Source organism: Oncorhynchus gorbuscha, linkage group LG02 (genome assembly GCF_021184085.1).
Source record: "Oncorhynchus gorbuscha isolate QuinsamMale2020 ecotype Even-year linkage group LG02, OgorEven_v1.0, whole genome shotgun sequence".
In the NCBI taxonomy this organism is placed as follows: Eukaryota; Metazoa; Chordata; class Actinopteri; order Salmoniformes; family Salmonidae; genus Oncorhynchus; species Oncorhynchus gorbuscha.
Window position 1 is genome coordinate 93,179,415 of NC_060174.1, and position 20,434 is coordinate 93,199,848.

Consider the following 20,434-nt stretch of genomic DNA (forward strand, 5'->3'; position numbering starts at 1 on the left):
TTGAAACACTCTCGCGACCTTCAGGCCCGAACTCTAGCGTGCTACCGACTGCGCCGCAAACGCGTGCTTGTGCGGCAGAGTCAATATCCGAGTTTATAAACCCAGGGTCGTTAAGTAGGACACGTGACACACCGGCGACTTTGATAAAAAAGAGATGGCTATGCATATTCATGTCATGAGGCTAGTAGCATAGCGTCTCTCCGTTTAAATCAAGCGGTTGACGTCAACAACCCTGATTGAAGATTAAAAAATAGATTACAATAACGAGATGTATCAATCACTCCAAAGAAAGGGTAGGCGGGAGCTAGACAGCCCGCCATGCTGCTTTGTGGACGACTCCCATTGTGTGGAGAGACATGTATATTGTCAGTATATCCATCACAGGAGATTGGTGATAACTGCTTAAAATTAAAGCAGGAAGCACCAGTGACGAGATAAATAAAAAAAAGTGGTCAGATGAAGCAGATGCTAAGCTACAGGACTGTTTTGCTAGCTTAGACTGGAATATGTTCCGGGAATCCTACTCTGAAGATTCTGTGTTAGGCACTATAGCCCGTTACCATATATGTGATTGAATATTATCTGCTGTTGGCTTGTGTGGATGTATGTGTTATGCAACATAGCTGACTTGAGACATTGTTAACAGTTTCTGGGCCATGGGCCTTTCTCATGATGGAGAAATACAGAATAACATGAAGACAGGAACTGTGCAATGAGTTGGGGGGGCATTCAGAACGTAGTGTTGCGAGAACAAACTGTATTTTGCTAGATAATGAGCCAGGTGCCTGATAACTGTATATTCTACACAGCTACAACAACTGACCGCTGAAACGCTTAGGGGGCTGGGACCAGCCTCTGCGCCAACAATCACTGATAGGCTGGGTGAGTCTTAACCACGCCCAGTCTCTACTCTGACAGGCCGACTCGGAAGCAGGAACTACTTCTGTCATCAGAGTATATTATAATATCTTTGTCAGGAACAAGTCAGTTCTCTGTTTGCCCTGCAAGGTGGGAGAGAGCGCCTGGCAGCAGAGCGGAAATGGAGGAAAACTCGCCTCCCTGCGGACCTGGCATCCTTTCACTCCCTCCTCTCTACATTTTCCTCCACTGTCTCTGCTGCTTAAGCCACTTTCTACCACTCTAAATTCCAAGCATCCGCCTCTAACCCTAGGAAGCTCTTTGCCACCTTCTCCTCCCTCCTGAATCCTCCCCCCCCCCTCTCTGCAGATGACTTCGTCAACCATTTTGAAAAGAAGGTCGACGACATCCGATCCTCGTTTGCTAAGTCAAACGACACCGCTGGTTCTGCTCACACTGCCCTACCCTGTGCTCTGACCTCTTTCTCCCCTCTCTCTCTCTCCAGATGAAATCTCGCGTCTTGTGACGGCCGGCCGCCCAACAACCTGCCCGCTTGACCCTATCCCCTCCTCTCTTCTCCAGACCATTTCCGGAGACCTTCTCCCTTACCTCACCTCGCTCATCAACTCATCCCTGACCGCTGGCTACGTCCCTTCCGTCTTCAAGAGAGCGAGAGTTGCACCCCTTCTGAAAGAACCTACACTCGATCCCTCCGATGTCAACAACTACAGACCAGTATCCCTTCTTTATTTTCTCTCCAAAACTCTTGAACGTGCCGTCCTTGGCCAGCTCTCCCGCTATCTCTCTCAGAATGACCTTCTTGATCCAAATCAGTCAGGTTTCAAGACTAGTCATTCAACTGAGACTGCTCTTCTCTGTATCACGGAGGCGCTCCGCACTGCTAAAGCTAACTCTCCTCTGCTCTCATCCTTCTAGACCTATCGGCTGCCTTCGATACTGTGAACCATCAGATCCTCCTCTCCACCCTCTCCGAGTTGGGCATCTCCGGCGCGGCCCACGCTTGGATTGCGTCCTACCTGACAGGTCGCTCCTACCAGGTGGCGTGGCGAGAATCTGTCTCCTCACCACGCGCTCTCACCACTGGTGTCCCCCAGGGCTCTGTTCTAGGCCCTCTCCTATTCTCGCTATATACCAAGTCACTTGGCTCTGTCATAACCTCACATGGTCTCTCCTATCATTGCAAGACGGAGCTGCTCTTCCTCCCGGGGAAGGACTGCCCGTTCCATGATCTCGCCATCACGGTTGACAACTCCATTGTGTCCTCCTCCCAGAGCGCTAAGAACCTTGGCGTGATCCTGGACAACACCCTGTCGTTCTCAACTAACATCAAGGCGGTGGCCCGTTCCTGTAGGTTCATGCTCTACAACATCCACAGAGTACGACCCTGCCTCACACAGGAAGCGGCGCAGGTCCTAATCCAGGCACTTGTCATCTCCCATCTGGATTACTGCAACTCGCTGTTGGCTGGGCTCCCTGCCTGTGCCATTAAACCCCTACAACTCATCCAGAACGCCGCAGCCCGTCTGGTGTTCAACCTTCCCAAGTTCTCTCACGTCACCCCGCTCCTCCGCTCTCTCCACTGGCTTCCAGTTGAAGCTCGCATCCGCTACAAGACCATGGTGCTTGCCCACGGAGCTGTGAGGGGAACGGCACCTCAGTACCTCCAGGCTCTGATCAGGCCCTACACCCAAACAAGGGCACTGCGTTCATCCACCTCTGGCCTGCTTGCCTCCCTACCACTGAGGAAGTACAGTTCCCGCTCAGCCCAGTCAAAACTGTTCGCTGCTCTGGCCCCCCAATGGTGGAACAAACTCCCTCACGACGCCAGGACAGCGGAGTCAATTACCACCTTCCGGAGACACCTGAAACCCCACCTCTTTAAGGAATACCTAGGATAGGATAAAGTAATCCTTCTCACCCCCCCTTAAAAGATTTAGATGCACTATTGTAAAGTGGCTGTTCCACTGGATGTCATAAGGTGAATGCACCAATTTGTAAGTCGCTCTGGATAAGAGCGTCTGCTAAATGACTTAAATGTAAATGTTAAATGTATGCATTTACCACTTATTGCTTAGCTAATAAAAAATACATAGCATACAATCGGTGACTCAGTGTCATATTTATCCTGATACCAGATTCGAATTGACGCAACCCTAACACTACGGCATTGAGTACACCACATCAGTCATTGGCTTCATCAGTATTTACGTACCCAAACCAGATGAATTACCAAGACGTGTACTGCGAGCATGCGCTGACCAACTGGAATTTTCAACCTCTCCCTGTCTGAGTCTGTAATACCAACATGGGCACAGACCATCATAGTGCCTAAGAACACTAAGGTAGCCTGTCTAAATGACTACCAACCGGTAGCACTCACGTCTATAGCCATGAAGTGCTTCGAAAGGCTGGTCATGGCTCACATCAACACCATTATCCCAGAAACCCTAGACCCACTCTAATTTCCATACCGCCCCAACAGATGATGCAATCTCTATTGCACTCCACACTGGCCTTTCCCACCTGGACAAAATGAACACCTATATGAATCAAATCAAATGTGTTTATATATGAGAATGCTATTTATACATACCCCAACCAGAAGCCATGGATTACAGGCAACATCTGCACAGAGCTAAAGGCTAGAGCTGGCGCGTTCAAGCGGGACTCTAACCCAGAAGCTTCTAAGAAATCCTGCTATGCCCTCCGACTAACCATCAAACAGGACTAAGATCAAATCGTATTACACCGGCTCTGACACTCGTCGCATGTGGCAGGGCTTGCAAACCATTACAGACTACAAAGGGAAGCACAGCCGAGAGCTGTCCAGTGACAAGAGCTAAACTACTTCTATGCTCGCTTCGAGGCAAATAACACTGAAAAATGCATGAGAGCACCAGCTGTTCCAGAACACTGTGTGATCACACTCTCTGCAGCCAATGTGATTAAGACCTTTAAACAGGTCAACATTAACAAAGCCGCAGGGCCAGACGGATTACCAGGACGTGTACTGCGAACATGCGCTGACCAACTGGCAAGTGTCTTCCCTTACATTTTAAACCTCTCCCTTTCTCTATTGCACTCCACACTACCCTTTCCCACCTGGACAAAAGGAGCACCTACAGTTGAAGTTGAAAGTAACATACACCTTAGACAAATATATTTAAACTCCGTTTTTCACAATTCCTGACATTTCAGCCAAGCAAATTCCCTGTCTTAGGTCAGGTAGGATCACCACTTTATTTTAAGAATGTGAAATGTCAGAATAATAGTAGAGAAAATTATTTATTTCAGCTTTTATTTCTTTCATCACATTCTCAGTGGGTCAGAAGTTCACATACACTCAATTAGTATTTGGTAGCATTGCCTTTAAATTGTTTAACTTGGGTCAAATGTTTCAGGTTGCCTTCCACAATCTTCCAACAATAAGTTGGGTGAATTTTGGCCCATTGCTCCTGACAGAGCTGGTGTAACTGAGTCAGGTTTGTAGGCCTCCTTGCTCGCACACGCTTTTTCAGTTCTGCCCTCAAATTGTCTATAGGATTGAGGTCAGGGCTTTGTGATGGCCACTCCAATACCTTGACTTTGTAGTACCAAAGTACATTCATCTCTAGGAGACAGATCACATCTCCTTCCTGAGCGGTATGAAGGCTGCATGGTCCCATGGTGTTTATACTTGCGTACTATTGTTTGTACAGATGAACTTGGTACCTTCAGTCATTTGGAAATTGCTCCCAAGGATGAATCAGACTTGTGGAGGTCTACAATTTTCTTTCTGAGGTCTTGGCGATTTCTTTTCATTTTCCCATGATGTCAAGCAAAGAGGCACTGAGTTTGAAAGTAGGCCTTGAAATTCATCCACAGGTACACCTCCAATTGACTAAAATGATGTCAATTAGCCTATCAGAAGCTTCTAAAGCCATGACATCATTTTCTGGAATTTTCCAAGCTGTTTAAAAAGCACAGTCAATTTAGTGTATGTAAACCTCTGGCCCACTGGAATTGTGATACAGTGAATTATAAATTAAATAATCTGTATGTAAATAATTGTTGGAAAAATTACTTGTGTCATGCACAAAGTAGATGTCCTAACCGACTTGGCAAAACTATAGTTTGTTAACAAGACATTTGTGGAGTAGTTGAAAAACGAGTTTAAATGACTCTTACATGCTGACCAGACACATCGCGTGCGCGAGCGTCGCAAAATAAATTTAGAAATCCATGTTATTCAATTATTGCGCCAACGAGCGTCTACGACTCCAAAGGCTAAAATAGAACTCATTCCTATTTCTGACGCAGATTGCGCTGCAAGTCCTGCCTCTCCCATCTCCTCATTGGTTTATAGAAGCAGGTACCCACATGCCATCTCCTCATTGGGTGATTGAAGGACGAACTGTTTTGCCGGAAGTCGTGGTAATACAAGGAAAGTTTAGATGCGATCACCATATAAATTAAACGATGAAAAAGCCTTGGAAGAGAGAAAACTAGAAACGATTTGGTTGGCCGTTTTGTGCGTGGATTAATTGTCGGAGTAGACTTCCTTGTGCATTTCAGGTAAAATAACACCTCAATGTTTATATCCCAGGACAAATTAGCTAGCAACAGCAAGCTAGCTAAATAGGACAAATTAACGTTAGCTAGCAAGTGCAAGCTAACTAGCTATATTGCCATATATGTTTAATGCTTTTCGACCTGTCCCCAAATTAATGTCATTGGTTTTGATATTTTAACCTGTGTGTCGTGATCGCGTTTGGTGTGGGGGGGCAAAATACATTTATGCACGATAGCGCACGCGCGCAGCCGGTTTGGGTTCCGTGTGATTTCTAACAGCATTTTGTTTGTAATTGCTGTGGATAGATAATTTAATTACATTTGTCACTCAGACTGTAATTCCTATTTTTGGTCTGTTTTTCTTTGCCTTGCTGTTTTCAGAATCACTTTACATGAAGGGGTTGTGGATTCATCAGTGAAGACTGCTGAGGACAGCTCATAATAATGTTTTGGATACCATTCCATTCACTCTATTGCAGCCATTACACTCCACTCCAGAAATTATTATGAGCCGTCCTCCCCTGGTATTCATGCATCAAAATAATGAGACTAAAGCCAGGGGAAGCTATATCATTATGACAAAATTGGTTTAAAAAAAGTTTATTTAGATCTTATTTCTGTCAATCTTTACCCTTGAAAATCAAAGAATAACAAGCAACATAAACATTGAAAATTCAATGAACATTCAATGATGCAGAGCATGACTAAGATATGGCACTAATAAAAAGCAGCAGAAACAAATCAAAGTATATTCATACAATCAAATTTAACAAAATATGCATATGACCATAACCAATATTCAGGAGCAAGCAATGTAAACATTTCCCCATAAAATAAGATTTGTTCCCCAGGGTAAAAACACAAAAAAATACAGGACTTGTAATCCCAATGAAACCATATACACACACAAGCATAATAATGTTATGCTTTGCATTGAAAGCTTATGTTATACACTTTCAATGCAAAACCACACATTTCATATATCACAACACTTCCCCTGGCAAAATATATACAGGCTAGCGGATGACACCGAACCCTTTCAAATCTAATCTGAATAGCACTGGTCATATGTGATCAAACATACTGCAAGTAAGAAAACAAGTTTCTCACTTGATAGTAGTAGTACCCCATACAGCACAAGTCACTTTGACGCTTTTAAAACATAGCTGCCTTAAAGAATTTCAAATTATGGTTCTTACAACCATTTCTTTCATGCAATTAAGTAACAGGATCATGAGCTTTGGTTAACATCAAGCCGCTAACGTAAGGGACCAGGGAGATTGGTTAGTTGGACATGCAATACTTTTCTATACCTCCATAAGAACTAAACAGTAAACATAGAGCTGGCTAAGAGTTCCTGATTGGTGTAGCACGTTACATACAAAGGACTTTATACCTTAGTGAGCCTGGGGTAAATCATTATTCAAATGAGCAGTATGGGGAGAAAATGGCATCTTTGATTTGTCCAATAAGTGGCCTGGCTCATTTGAATCTTTTTAAATATACATGTTAACTTCTCATCAAAAGATTATAGTCGTGGTCCAGGCCAACTACATTGCAGACGTTGCACTGCATCAGCCAGTGGTTCTGTGCCCAGATCATAGACTGCACAGTCGGGCATCAGATTGCTATCATATGATGTGGTTAACTGATATGTTAAACACCAATCCAGGCATTCTGAGATCTGTCATGTGTCTGCAATGTTGTCCGCCTGAAACACGGCCTATAATAGAGTGCATCAACCATCCTGCAGGAAGCCAGTACCCAGGCTGAATGGGGTAAACTTCTGAGCCTGCTGTGCACCAATCTCAGCCACATACAGAGCCCCCGTCTTCAGGTCCAGGTCCACTAGGTGGGGCTTGACGTCTTCAGCCAATTGGATGACACTGACCACCTGGCACTGACCAATCACACCCACAGGTGGAGCCTCCAGTAGGGAGATCTGATTGGTGTTCAGTTGCACCACCACAAAGTACTTCTGGTCTGGTGTCAACCTATGGGGATAATTAATTACACTGAGTGTACATAACATTAAGGAAACCTTCCTAATATTGAGTTGCAGTTAGCAAAACCAGTGTGACCATGAAAGATAACAAAATAAGACTGACAGGTAAATTTACATTTACATTTAAGTCATTTAGCAGACGCTCTTATCCAGACTATCACTACCAACCTGACAGAGTAGGGTGCATCCTCATTGAAACAGCTTCCCCATGTTCCAAGCCAATCTCCAGTCACAGAATTAAACACCTGGATTCGCTTGTTTCCTCTGTCAGCAACCCACACCTACGCAACACCACAACACACACTTACCACAAAATCCAAAGCTTACCATAAACCTCATAATCTAGCAGTGTGATTTAATTTGAAACTTTTCTTAAATCATATGCATTATAAAGAGGAGATTTCACAGAGTGTATAAAACATTAGAAACACCTTCCTAATATTGAGTTGCACCCACTTTTCCCATTAGAACAGCCTCAATTTGTCGAGGCATCGAAAACGTTACACAGGGATGCTGGCCCATGTTGACTCCAATGCATCCCACAGTTGTATCAAGTTGGACAGATGTTCTTTGGGTGGTCGACCATTATTGATACACACAGGAAACTGTTGAGTGTAAAAAAACCTGCAGCATTGCAGTTATTGACACTCAAACCGGTGTGCCTGGCACCGACTACCATACCTTGTTCAATGGCACCTTAAATCTTTTGTCTTGCCCATTCAACCTCTGAATGGCACACATCCATGTTTCAATGCTTAAAACTCCTCCTTTAACATGTCTCCTCCCCTTCATCTATACTGATTGAAGTGGATTTAACAGATGACATCTATAAGGTATCATAGCTTTCACCTGGTCAGTCAGTGTTAGGTTAGGTGTTCCTAATGTTTTGTACACTCACCCAGCTTACAAACTCTACTTAAATTAATCGCCTCCTTATTTATTTTATTTCACTAGGCAAGTCAGTTAAGAACAATTTCTTATTTACAGTGACGGCCTACCCCGGCCAAACCAAACGTTGGGCCAACTGTGCGCCGCCCTATGGGACTCCCAATCACAGCCGGGTGTGATGCAGCCTGGATTCGAACCAGGGACTGCAGTGACACCTCGTGCACTGAGATGCAGTGTCTTAGACCACTGCGCCACTCGGTAGCCCATATAATGCATATAATTGAAGAAAAGTTTTACATTAAATTACACTGCAAAATTAGAATGAGGTTTACTTCTTGCACTTTGCACAATTAGTTTGCACTACGAAAATGTCACCATCAATCTGTATCAGGTACAGATCTATAAAAGTTGAGTGAGATGAGACTTGGATTTCAGCTTGTGAAGCATTTCAACCACGAGATGCCTGCTTAAACATCACTTCACAATATTGGACAATAAGGTTTTGAACGTGAAGTTGTCTTCAACACAGCACTGCTTGTACTGCAGAGTCCTGCACAATGTACCTACCCTTTGATAGTTATCTACTGCCACACTATGGGGGATGTAGAACTGTGCAAGGCCCTGGCCCTTCTCTCCGTGCATCCATTGCACCTCCAGGTCTATAGAGAAACCATATAGAGGTTATAACATGGATCACACCATGGCTATAGCATTATGTTATTTCAATGGGTAGTATCACCATTTTCTATGAATGGCCATACAAATAGAATTACCAGAACTTTAATGGGAATGTCCGTTCTAGAAATTATATTTAGGCATTTTGGAAGTGTGGCTCTGGCATAGAACATAATGTTATAACCACAGAATGACATATACAACTTATTCTAGGCTCTCTGTGGTTATAATGTCACCATCACCTTTGGACAGTTTGATGAGGCGATTGTTAATCCCTCCGTCCCCGTCCACTATGTAGATCTCCCCAGAGCTGTGGACAAAGATTTCAGCGGGCTGGTCAAACTGGAGCGGGTTGACCCCAGAGCCGGCTTCCCCCATTGAGCCCAGGACCTGGAGCAGCTTGCCCGAGGGAGAGTACTGCTTAATGGAGTGACCATACGGGCCTACAACAGATTGGATAGGAAAAATACAGTAGTCACTCAAAACACAGACTACAGCAGCGTTCTAAGCAATGAGACAGCAGACAGGTGAAGGAGGCTCATATTTTGGGAAATAGATGAGTGATGAGGTTGTGTAAGAACTTTTCTATTAGGCAAGGCACTTTAGCTGGATCCAGTGTTTATCAGCCAGATGTGTGTATGACTAACAAAGTAAATACACCGTATTTTGTCAATACTAAAGTGTTTAGTACATAGAATACGTTCACAATAGGGCTTTTTTCAGTTCTGTTGCAAAATGTTGTCCGTTGCGTGTCCTAATGAACACGACCCAGGGCCCGGTTTCCCAAAAGCATCTTAAAAAACATCTGCCTTTAAAAAGCAACAAATCCCTTTGAAAATGGCCTGTGTGTCATCGATATGAGTCAGAAACAGTTATTTTAGAGTCAAAATTGACTACAAAGTGTAAATAGGATGATTTTGGTCTTGAAGTCAGTCTGGTCTAAAACAGAGTTTGGAACATCTGTGTGTCACACAAGGTAAATGAAGGTTAGGTTTTGATTTGATGATGTCCATTTGCCCACTAACATAGGGTGAAGATCTGCGGTGATTGCTCTCTATCCAATAGCATAGTCAGTGAGACAGATCTGCCCAGCAGCTCCGACTGTTTACATAAGACAACACTTCGTAAATGTTTTTACTTGAGAAATACTGCACCAAACACCTTAGTTAGATGTAAAATTTTGCATCTAAAACATCCACAGCCAAAATGTAAAAATGTATTACAGATTTCATGAGTCCATAGATTCATTCTGGGGAATTTGAGGAAGTGAAATCGGCTTCTGCATCTACAGTGTCTCATAGAGAACAAACTTCATTAACCAAATGCGGAATCAGTCAAGAAACACACCTCTAAGACTGAAATATAGTTTTCTAATGAGCAATAGAAAAACGTGCCAATCGGCCTGTTCAGTGGCTCTTTATGGCTAAATTCATCGTTAGAACCTTCGTATGACCATCTTTAAATCTCTTGAGTGGTTTCCCAAAACTATGGTTAACGTTGCACTTGAAAACACTCGTCATCTGAACCCTACATCAGACCACTTGTAGAACAGCTAAGTGCTTTGTTAGATGTTTTTGTGCCCTCCCGCGTCACATACACAGAAGATCTCTGCTAAACATTTTAATGGCATCGGACCGAGGCTCTGCATCTGTCCTCGTGCTCCTAGACCTTAGTGCTGCTTTTGATACCATCGATCACCACATTCTTTTGGAGAGATTGGAAACCCAAATTGGTCTACACGGACATGTTCTGGCCTGGTTTAGATCTTATCTGTCGGAAAGATATCAGTTTGTCTCTGTGAATGGTTTGTCCTCTGACAAATCAACTGTACATTTCGGTGTTCCTCAAGGTTCCATTTTAGGACCACTTGTTTTCACTATATATTTCACTATATATTTTACCTCTTGGGGATGTTATTCGAAAACATAATGTTAACTTTCACTGCTATGCGGATGACACACTGTACATTTCAATGAAACATGGTGAATCCCCAAAATTGCCCTCGCTAGAAGCATGTGTTTCAGACATAAGGAAGTGGATGGCTGCAAACTTTCTACTATTAAACTCGGGCAAAACAGCGATGCTTGTTTTAGGTCCCAAGAAACAAAGAGATCTTCTGTTGAATCTGACAATTAATCTTGATGGTTGTACAGTCGTCTCAAATAAAACTGTGAAGGACCTTGGCGTTACTCTGGACCCTGATCACTCTTTTGAAGAACATATCAAGACCATTTCAAGGACAGCTTTTTTCCATCTACGTAACATTGCAAAAATCAGAAACTTTCTGTCCAAAAATGATGCAGAAAAATTAATCCATGCTTTTGTCACTTCTAGGTTAGACTACTGCAATGCTCTACTTTCCGGCTACCCGGATAAAGCACTAAATAAACTTCAGTTAGTGCTAAATACGGCTGCTAGAATCCTGACTAGAACCAAAAAATTTGATCATATTACTCCAGTGCTAGCCTCTCTACATTGGCTTCCTGTCAAAGCAAGGGCTGATTTCAAGGTTTTACTGCTAACCTACAAAGCATTACATGGGCTTGCTCCTACCTATCTCTCTGATTTGGTCCTGCCGTACATACCTACACATATGCTACGGTCACAAGACGCAGGCCTCCTAATTGTCCCTAGAATTTCTAAGCAAACAGCTGGAGGCATGGCTTTCTCCTATAGAGCTCCATTTTTATGGAATGGTCTGCCTTCCCATGTGAGAGATGCAAAATCGGTCTCAACCTTTAAGTCTTTACTGAAGACTCATCTCTTCAGTGGGTCATATGATTGAGTGTAGTCTGGCCCAGGAGTGGGAAGGTGAACGGAAAGGCTCTGGAGCAACGAATCGCCCTTGCTGTCTCTGCCTGGCCGGTTCCCCTCTTTCCACTGGGATTCTCTGCCTCTAACCCTATTACAGGGGCTGAGTCACTGGCTTACTGGGGCCCTCTCATGCCGTCCCTGAAGGGGGTGCGTCACCTGAGTGGGTTGATTCACTGTTGTGGTCATCCTGTCTGGGTTGGCGCCCCCCCCCCCCCCTTGGGTTGTGCCGTGGCGGAGATCTTTGTGGGCTATACTCAGCCTTGTGTCAGGATGGTAAGTTGGTGGTTGAAGATATCCCTCTAGTGGTGTGGGGGCTGTGCTTTGGCAAAGTGGGTGGGGTTATATCCTTCCTGTTTGGCCCTGTCCGGGGGTGTCCTCGGATGGGGCCACAGTGTCTCCTGACCCCTCCTGTCTCAGCCTCCAGTATTTATGCTGCAGTAGTTTGTGTCGGGGGGCTAGGGTCAGTTTGTTATATCTGGAGTACTTCTCCTGTCCTATTCAGTGTCCTGTGTGAATCTAAGTGTGCGTTCTCTAATTCTCTCCTTCTCTCTTTCTTTCTCTCTCTCTCTCGGAGGACCTGAGCCCTAGGACCATGCCCCAGGACTACCTGACATGATGACTCCTTGCTGTCCCCAGTCCACCTGGCCATGCTGCTGCTCCAGTTTCAACTGTTCTGCCTTACTATTATTCGACCATGCTGGTCATTTATCAACATTTGAACATCTTGGCCATGTTCTGTTATAATCTCCACCCGGCACAGCCAGAAGAGGACTGGCCACCCCACATAGCCTGGTTCCTCTCTAGGTTTCTTCCTAGGTTTTGGCCTTTCTTGGGAGTTTTTCCTAGCCACCGTGCTTCTACACCTGCATTGCTTGCTGTTTGGGGTTTTAGGCTGGGTTTCTGTACAGCACTCGGAGATATCAGCTGATGTACGAAGGGCTATATAAATACATTTGATTTGAACATAGCATGGTTTATCCTTCTCTCTGTGACCTCAATAACTTCAGAACAAAGTTGACTACATATACAAAGTTGCCAATGTCTTTGCAATTATACACAAGCAACATATACAAATATGAGTCAAAGAAAAACAGAGATGACTGCATTAAAAGATAAACAAGCAAATTATGTTCAATCAACTGAGTTCTATTTGCTACTTGTAAGCTACGATCTGTAATTTGTCAAAAAATATTACTGGCGCAGCCGAACATGTGGGCAACGTGCAAAATCTGTGATTTAGAGCATTTTTACTGGGTAAGCATTAGAATATTTGCAGTCATAGATGGCAATATCTCTATAGGAGCTGATACGGCATCAGTATTGTGAAATACAGCGTATTCGGAAAGTATTCAGACCACTTCACTTTTTTCCACATTTTGTTACATTACAACTTTATTCATCAATCTACACACAATACCCCATTAAAAAAGCAAAAACAGGTTTTTAGAAAAAAAAAACGGAAATATCTCACTTACATAAGTATTCAGACCCTTCACTCAGTACTTTGTTAAAGTCCCCTTGGCAGTGATTACAGCCTCGAGTCTTCTCGGGTATGATGCTACAAGCTTGGCACACCTATATTTGGGGAGTTTCTCCAATTCTTCTCTGCAGATCATCTCAAGCTCTGTCAGGTTTGATGGGGAGCGTCGCTGCACAGCTATTTTAGGTTCTCTCCAGACATGTTTGATTGGGTTGAAGTCCGGGCTATGGCTGGGCCACTCAAAAACATTCAGAGACTTGTCCCGAAGCCACTCCAGTGTTGTTTTGGCTGTGTGCTTAGGTTCGTTTTCCTGTTGGAAGGTGAACCTTCGCCACAGTCTGAGGTCCTGAGCAGGTTTTCATCAAGGATCTCTGTACGTGGCTCCGTCCATCCTTGCCATCGATCCTGATTAGTCTCCCAGTCCCTGCAGCTGACAAACATCCCCAAAGCATGATGCTGCCACCACGCTTCACCGTAGTGATGGTGCCAGGTTTTCTCCAGATGTGACGCTTGGCATTCAGGCCAAAGAGTTCTATCTTGAGATGGGAGAACCTATAAGGACAACCATCTCCACAGAGGAACTCTGGAGCTCTTTCAGAGTGACCATCGGGTTCTTGTTTAGGAAGAGTCTTGGTGGTTCCAAACTTCTTCCATTTAAGAATGACAGAGGCCACTGTGTTCTTAGGGACTTTCATTGCCTCAGAAATGTTGGGGTTCCCTTCCCCAGATCTGTGCCTCGACAGAATCCTGTCTCAGAGCTCTACGGACAATTTCTTTGACGTCATGGCTTGGTTTTTGCTTTGACATGCACTGTCAACTGTGGTACCTTATACAGACAGGTGTGTGTGCCTTTCCAAATCATGTCCAATCAATTTAATTTACCACAGGTGGATTCCAATCAAGTTGTAAAAACATTTCAAGGATGATCAATGGAAACAGGATGCACCTGAGCTCAAATTCAAGTATCATATCAAAGGGTCTGAATACTTATGTACACAAGGTATTTTTTATATATTTTTATAAATTTGCAGACATTTCTAAAAACCTGTTTTGCTTTGTCATTATGGGATATTGTGTGTAGGTTGATGAGGAAAACGTTTTATTTAATCCATTTTATAATAAGGCTTTAATGTAACAAAATGTGGAAAAAGTGAAGGGGTCTGAATACTTTCCGAATGCACTGTAATTACAGTGTTGAGGAAAGAGCTGAATGAAGCTGATCCGAAAGCAGCACTCCCTTCCTTTCGATCCTATCGGTATCGACACATACTCCAACGACGCACTTAGCAACCGTTCTCTCTGCATGGTGTTTTGGGAAACGCATGCTACATCTTCGGCCATTGTAGGAAAGGTGCATTGTTACACTCATAAGCTTAAGTTCCATCTCTATCGGGAAACCGGGCCTAGGTCTGCTGTGAGGCCTCACCGTTTCCTACGTCCGTGACCCACACGGTGGGGTTGGTGGCGGCGTCGGCCAAAAATATCCCATGGGGCATCTCCAGGGTGCTCGTGTTCCAGGCTTGTAGGAACTCTCCGTCTGTTGTGAACACCAGCACCTTTGGAACCGTCTCACCTCTCTGGGACATAGAAGTTTGGTTATTTAATACCTAATAGCCTACATTGTCATCTATTTTGTACAGCACATCTGTACTCAGCACTGTTTTTACAATGACAATGTTATGCTAATCTGTTTTTTTAAGTCTTGCTTTTTCTTTTCCCTTTGTGTCTTTAAGTTTTGTATCATAACACCATTGGTTTTAAATAAAACACAGGAATTCAAGATAACATACTGACCTGTGCAACATATACCACACCAGCATACTGGTTGACAGCCACTCCAAATACCTCGCCGCTGAAAAGCTCGGGATATTTGGGCCAGTTGATATCCAATTTGTACAGTGGTCGTCCAAGAAGTCTGTAATCTGGTTTTAGGCCAGATGTTTCCGATTGCTGCCAAAGAAACAAAACATTGCCTTATGCATTCTAATGGGAAATTATTTGATTAGGGCTAATTATTTTACTGCATTTGATTTACTGTTGATATGGATTGATATCTAATAAACTTGCTGGTACAGTGCCTTCAGAAAAAGCATTCACTCTGACTCTTTCCACATTTTGTTGTGTTACAAGGTGGAATTAGAATTGATTTAATTGTAATTTTTTTGTCAACGATCTACACAAAATACTGATGTATTTTTTTATACATGTTAGAATTTATGAAAAATAACAGACTAATATTGATTAAAAAAGTTAAGTCAATATATGTTATAATCACCTTTGGCAGCGATTACAGCTGTGAGTCTTTCTGGGTAAGTCTCTAAGAGCTTTGCACACCTGGATTGTACAATATTTGTACATTATTATTTTTAAGTTCTTCAAGCTCTGTCAAGTTGGTTGTTGATCATTGCTAGACAGCCATTTCCAAGTCTTGCCATAGATTTAAGTTGATTTAAGTCAAAACTGTAACTAGACCTCTAAGGACAATTCATTGTCGTCTTGGTAAGCAACTCCAGTGTATATTTGGTCTTGAATTTTAGCTTATTGTCCTGCTCGAAGGTGAATTTGTCTCCTAGTGTCTGTTGGAAAGCAGACTGAATCAGGTTTTCCACTAGGATTTTGCCTGTGCTTGGCTCTATTCCGTTTCTTTTTATCCTCAAAAACTCCCTAGTCCTTGCTGATGACAAGCATACCCATAACATGATACAGCCACCCCCATGCTTGAAAATATGAAGAATGGTACTCAGTGATGAGTTGTATTTGCCCCAAAGATAACGCTTTGTATTCAGGACAATACTTTGTCAATTTTTTTGCAGTTTTACTTAAGTGCATTATTGCAAATAGGATGCATGATTTGGAATTTTTTTATTATGTACAGGCTTCCTTCTTTTCAAGCTGTCATTTAGGTTAGTATGGAGTAACTACAATCCTCAGTTCTCTCTTATTAGTCATTAAACTCTGTAACTGTTTTAAAGTTACCATTTGCCTCATGGAGAAATCCCTGAGCGGTTTCCTTCCTCTCTGGCAACTGCGTTAGGAAGGACGCCTGTATCTTTGTAGTGTCTGGATGCATTGCTACACCATCCAAAGTGTAATTAATAACTTCACCATGTTCAAGGGATATTCAATGTTTGCTTGTTTTTTTTAACCATCTACCAATAGGTGCCCATCTTTGTGAGGCATTTGGAAACCTCCCTGGTCTTTGTGGTTGAATCGTGGCTTGAAATTCACTGCTTGACTGAGGGAACTTCCAGATAATTGTATGTGTGGGGTACAGAGATGAGGTAGTCATTAAAAAAATCATCGTAAACACTATTATTGCACAGAGTGTGTCCATGCAACTTATGTGCCTTGTTAAGCACATTTGACCTCTGAACTTATCTAGGCTTGCCATAACAAAGGGGTTGAATACTTATTGACTCAAGACATTTGAGCTTTCCATTTTAAATTAATTTGTAACAATTTCTAAAAACAAGATTCCACTTTGACATTATGGGCAATTGTGTGTAATGACAAAAAAAAATCTAAAATTCACCCATTTCAAATTCAGGCTGTAACACAACAAAATGTGTAAAAATTCAAGAGGTGTGAATACTTTCTGAAGGCACTGTATGTGCGGGGAGACGCAGACAGATGCATTCCATTGCGGGTAGAAAAATAGGTTTTACTGTGTTTAAGTACCATATTTAATTAAGTTGTTTTCTATCAGTTGAAACTAAGTGCTGATGTTTCTACCTTTGGCCTGTTTAGCTGCCAGTATCAAATGTCTGCCAGTGTTGAATAACAGATAAAGAATCTGTGACACTGTGATTCTGTAGCAGCTGATGTTGTGACTTCCTTCAAGCCTCTCAGGCTGGTATTTAAAGAACGTTCTGTAGTGTGTGGGCCAGACATTTTCTCTACTACTGTTCTGGAGGTGTATCCTTGTTGCAAAAACATATTTATTCAGTTTCATGATGGTTCCAACAAAGAAAGTTTCTAAACCCAGAGGCACAACAAAGCAAAACTTCCGGGGAATGCTTGAGATCAGAACAAGCCGGGATTTGGGATGTGAGAAGTCAATGACAGAAGTGAAATATTCTTCCTTAGCTGTTAATTCTCTAAAAAAAGGAACAACCTAAATTCGAGCCAATGTCCTAAGTAGCTGAACAAGTTATTATAAGTTATTACTCCAAACTTGTGAAATTGACACATTTTGATTTTCGTCAAAAGCAATTTTATATCGAAGGAGTGTCTTTGATTTTTGATGGCCTGCACATTCGCAGTTCGGCGCCAGACAACCTTTAGACCCGATGATGTGTTTCTGTATTAGCTTATCACAGACAGAAAGGGTAACCCAGACACATCACAAGGCTATCAAGCTGAAGCATCAGTTTTCAAAGTTCTCACCACCAAATGTGGTAGTGAGAGGAAGTCCAGCCGCAGGTAGTGGGAGAGGATAGCACTAGGTTAAACTGGGCCGAAATTCTGCATATTTTCTCATTATGAAAAATCTGATTTCAATCAATGTTTCTGTTCCCTAAACTAAAAACTCTTCAGAACACAGTGTACTAAGTTCTATGGAGTCAATGCTTTTCCAAAGTTGAAAATAATTCCGTTGTTTAGGAGTGCAAGGTCGAATTGAGTTTGTGCACAGTTTTCATACTTCACACACTATGCTTAATTTGCTCCCACTGTAAACGACACAGATTAACTATCTTTGGCTTAGCTAGCCAACGTCGCCATAACATCGCCAACAAGCGTGATCGGGGATTTCTATTTGATAGAGGAATTTTAAATTCCCTTATGTTTTATTGCCAAAACCAATTAAATTCGCACTCATTTCTAATTCATGATAAGTTGTAAGTTTATCATTTGCATGAATTAGCAAGAGACCAGTCTTAAAAAACAAGTTCAGCATTTATTCTTGATGAGTACTGACCCAAAATACAAAGAACATTATTTTAAATCTGAAGACATAAAATGACGTCATCAGTTACACCCCCTCTCCCAGTCTTACAATGGCGTAGTATTCGGTCCTGGAGATAGTTTCACTCCCCTCATAAACTACATTCCAACCTGCCTAAAGGATATACTTCTCTCTGCTAATGGAATCCAACCAAAACATTCTTATCTGTTTGAAGTACTATCTTATCTCTGCTTTAAGACTTTCCCAGGAGACACAGACACAATTAATTTCTGCTTACATTTTCAGTAACAGTACAATTAAGAACCCATACTTTTCAAATCATAACATAATAGTATTAGCATGAATGGTTCTAATCATTAAAGTATACATAATTGATCATCTAAACTATATTTTCCTCTATCACTATTGGAGAAGCAGTTTCTGCCTATCTTCACAGAGTACCACAGCATCAGTCATAATACCCATAAAACCTAGCGGTCAAACAGGGAAATGGTTCCCATCAAACAAGTGTGTTCGCAATACTCCCTTAATAAAAGACCTTCGCTTCAGAAATGAGAAAAAATGTCAATTTTGAGATGCTGTATTCAGTATATACTTCCTCAAAATAGTCAGAACTCATCAAAGATAACTCAAGAAATCTGTCATTAATTTTGACATTTTTTTTCCAGAAGAGATCTTAGTTGTGCAATTTTACATCTAACTAAGATGTTTGGTGCAGTATTTTTCAATTAAAAAATGTGCATGAAAACAAGCCGTCTCTCATTGAATGACAACAGTCTTAATTGAAGAATCCCTACTGTTGACCAATCACAGACAAAGGGGTGTAGACTTCGGATCTGTACATCAGCTTGCCACTATAAAAAACATGGGTGCCCAAACAGCCGAAAAAAACTCACCGAAGTCCAAAACGTCACAAAATGTTGTCATAATATATGCACAAACTCTACCAAACTGTTTCTGCTGGAAAGCAAGCGGTTGCCTTCACCCTGCCATGACGTTTTGATAAACGTTTAAATCTCTCTAGTACAAGGTGATTTATCAATATATTCACTTGAATTTACACCCCTAAAATGAAATACTAATTATTTGCTAATGTGGATATCATAAATAACCATAAATACCATGATTTGGAAGAGACAGCTGAATTGAGGCAAAGGTAAGAATATCTGAATTAACTATCCAAATATAGTAATGAATAAATTAGCTACATTTCTTTAAATTGACATAATACCTGTTAGCAAAGGTGTCAGCTTGAGATGATGTGCAGGAGCTTGTAAGGATTTGTAGTTTTGCATGATGTCTACTTTGATGCTAATTAGCATTTTCGAATTTGAGATTAAATAGAGCCGAATATATTGATAAGTCACCTTGTCCGAGAGAGAGATTTACATGGTTATCAAAATGTCATGCCAGGGTCAGTCTACACAAAACACAGCCCTTACTTGAAGTGTTTCTAAAATCCTCTATGGGTAAAATGAATGCTGGAAAATGATTGGAACCATTTCCCTGTTTGGCCGCAAGGTTAAGGGTATTATGACATCTCCACTGTGGGGTTTTATACTGTACTGTCTTTGGGCTTGTTCTACATTGCAGCCGACTGATTCATCTCCAAATAATTTTGCACAATAATGAACTACCCATTATTATTTATAGATCAGTCAGTCACCATTTACCCACAGTACATAATGGATTTGATGGCCTCAAATAGGGCCTTTACCACAACCCATCCCGTTGTTCAACTAGTCGTTCAGTACAAAGACGTACTGAATGCAGCCCATTATTTTGACAGGGTATCTTATTAACAGGACAGACAGGAAGGATCCTGTTCTAAAAACAGAGTTTGTTCTTAACAGTTTAAGTGAGAAATAATTGTGTAATCTATGTATTAGGGCAAGTAACTATTGATTCTGGCAACTGTTAGCTAACTCAAGAAGGGCAAGGAAGGATATGATGCTGACAGTCAGCAAAACAGGTAAGTCAATACCATAAAAAATATTGAAAGGAGCTTACGTACCTGTGAATTTATTGTACCATATAGTACCACCATAAGCAGAAAAAGTGTCCCCATGGTCGTCACTATTAAACACAAATTATTTCGTCTTTTCATGGGGAAACCTTGAAGGTTAACAATCAAATATATCGGGCGCTTCCACCCAACCTAGCACCTTTGAATCAGACGAAAAGACTTAACGCCACTTCCTATTTTGATCACATGACGATGTTCGTGGTTGAGGTC

General features: G+C 42.1%; 1 protein-coding gene across 1 annotated transcript; it reads right to left on the reverse strand.

The window, feature by feature from the left end:
* Nucleotides 1–6,014: 6,014 nt before the first annotated feature.
* Nucleotides 6,015–20,398, reverse strand: LOC124013238 (NHL repeat-containing protein 3-like). The gene is made up of 7 exons (XM_046327495.1): nucleotides 20,213–20,398; nucleotides 15,087–15,242; nucleotides 14,719–14,869; nucleotides 9,241–9,441; nucleotides 8,891–8,982; nucleotides 7,604–7,716; nucleotides 6,015–7,424 (listed from the first exon to the last, which is right to left on the reverse strand). Exons 1-7 carry the CDS (start codon nucleotides 20,303–20,305, stop codon nucleotides 7,169–7,171), a joined length of 1,062 nt encoding a protein of 353 aa, XP_046183451.1. The 5' UTR covers nucleotides 20,306–20,398; the 3' UTR covers nucleotides 6,015–7,168.
* Nucleotides 20,399–20,434: the final 36 nt, after the last annotated feature.

Coding starts and splice junctions, on each gene's coding strand:
- LOC124013238 (XM_046327495.1), bottom strand. CDS start 20,305: ATGAAAAGACGAAATAATTTGTGTTTAATAGTGACGACCATGGGGACA. Junction 15,243..20,212: donor ATGGTACAATAAATTCACAG/GTACGTAAGCTC, acceptor TTTCTTTGGCAG/CAATCGGAAACATCTGGCCT. Junction 9,442..14,718: donor GGTCACGGACGTAGGAAACG/GTGAGGCCTCAC, acceptor AATCTGTTGTAG/GCCCGTATGGTCACTCCATT.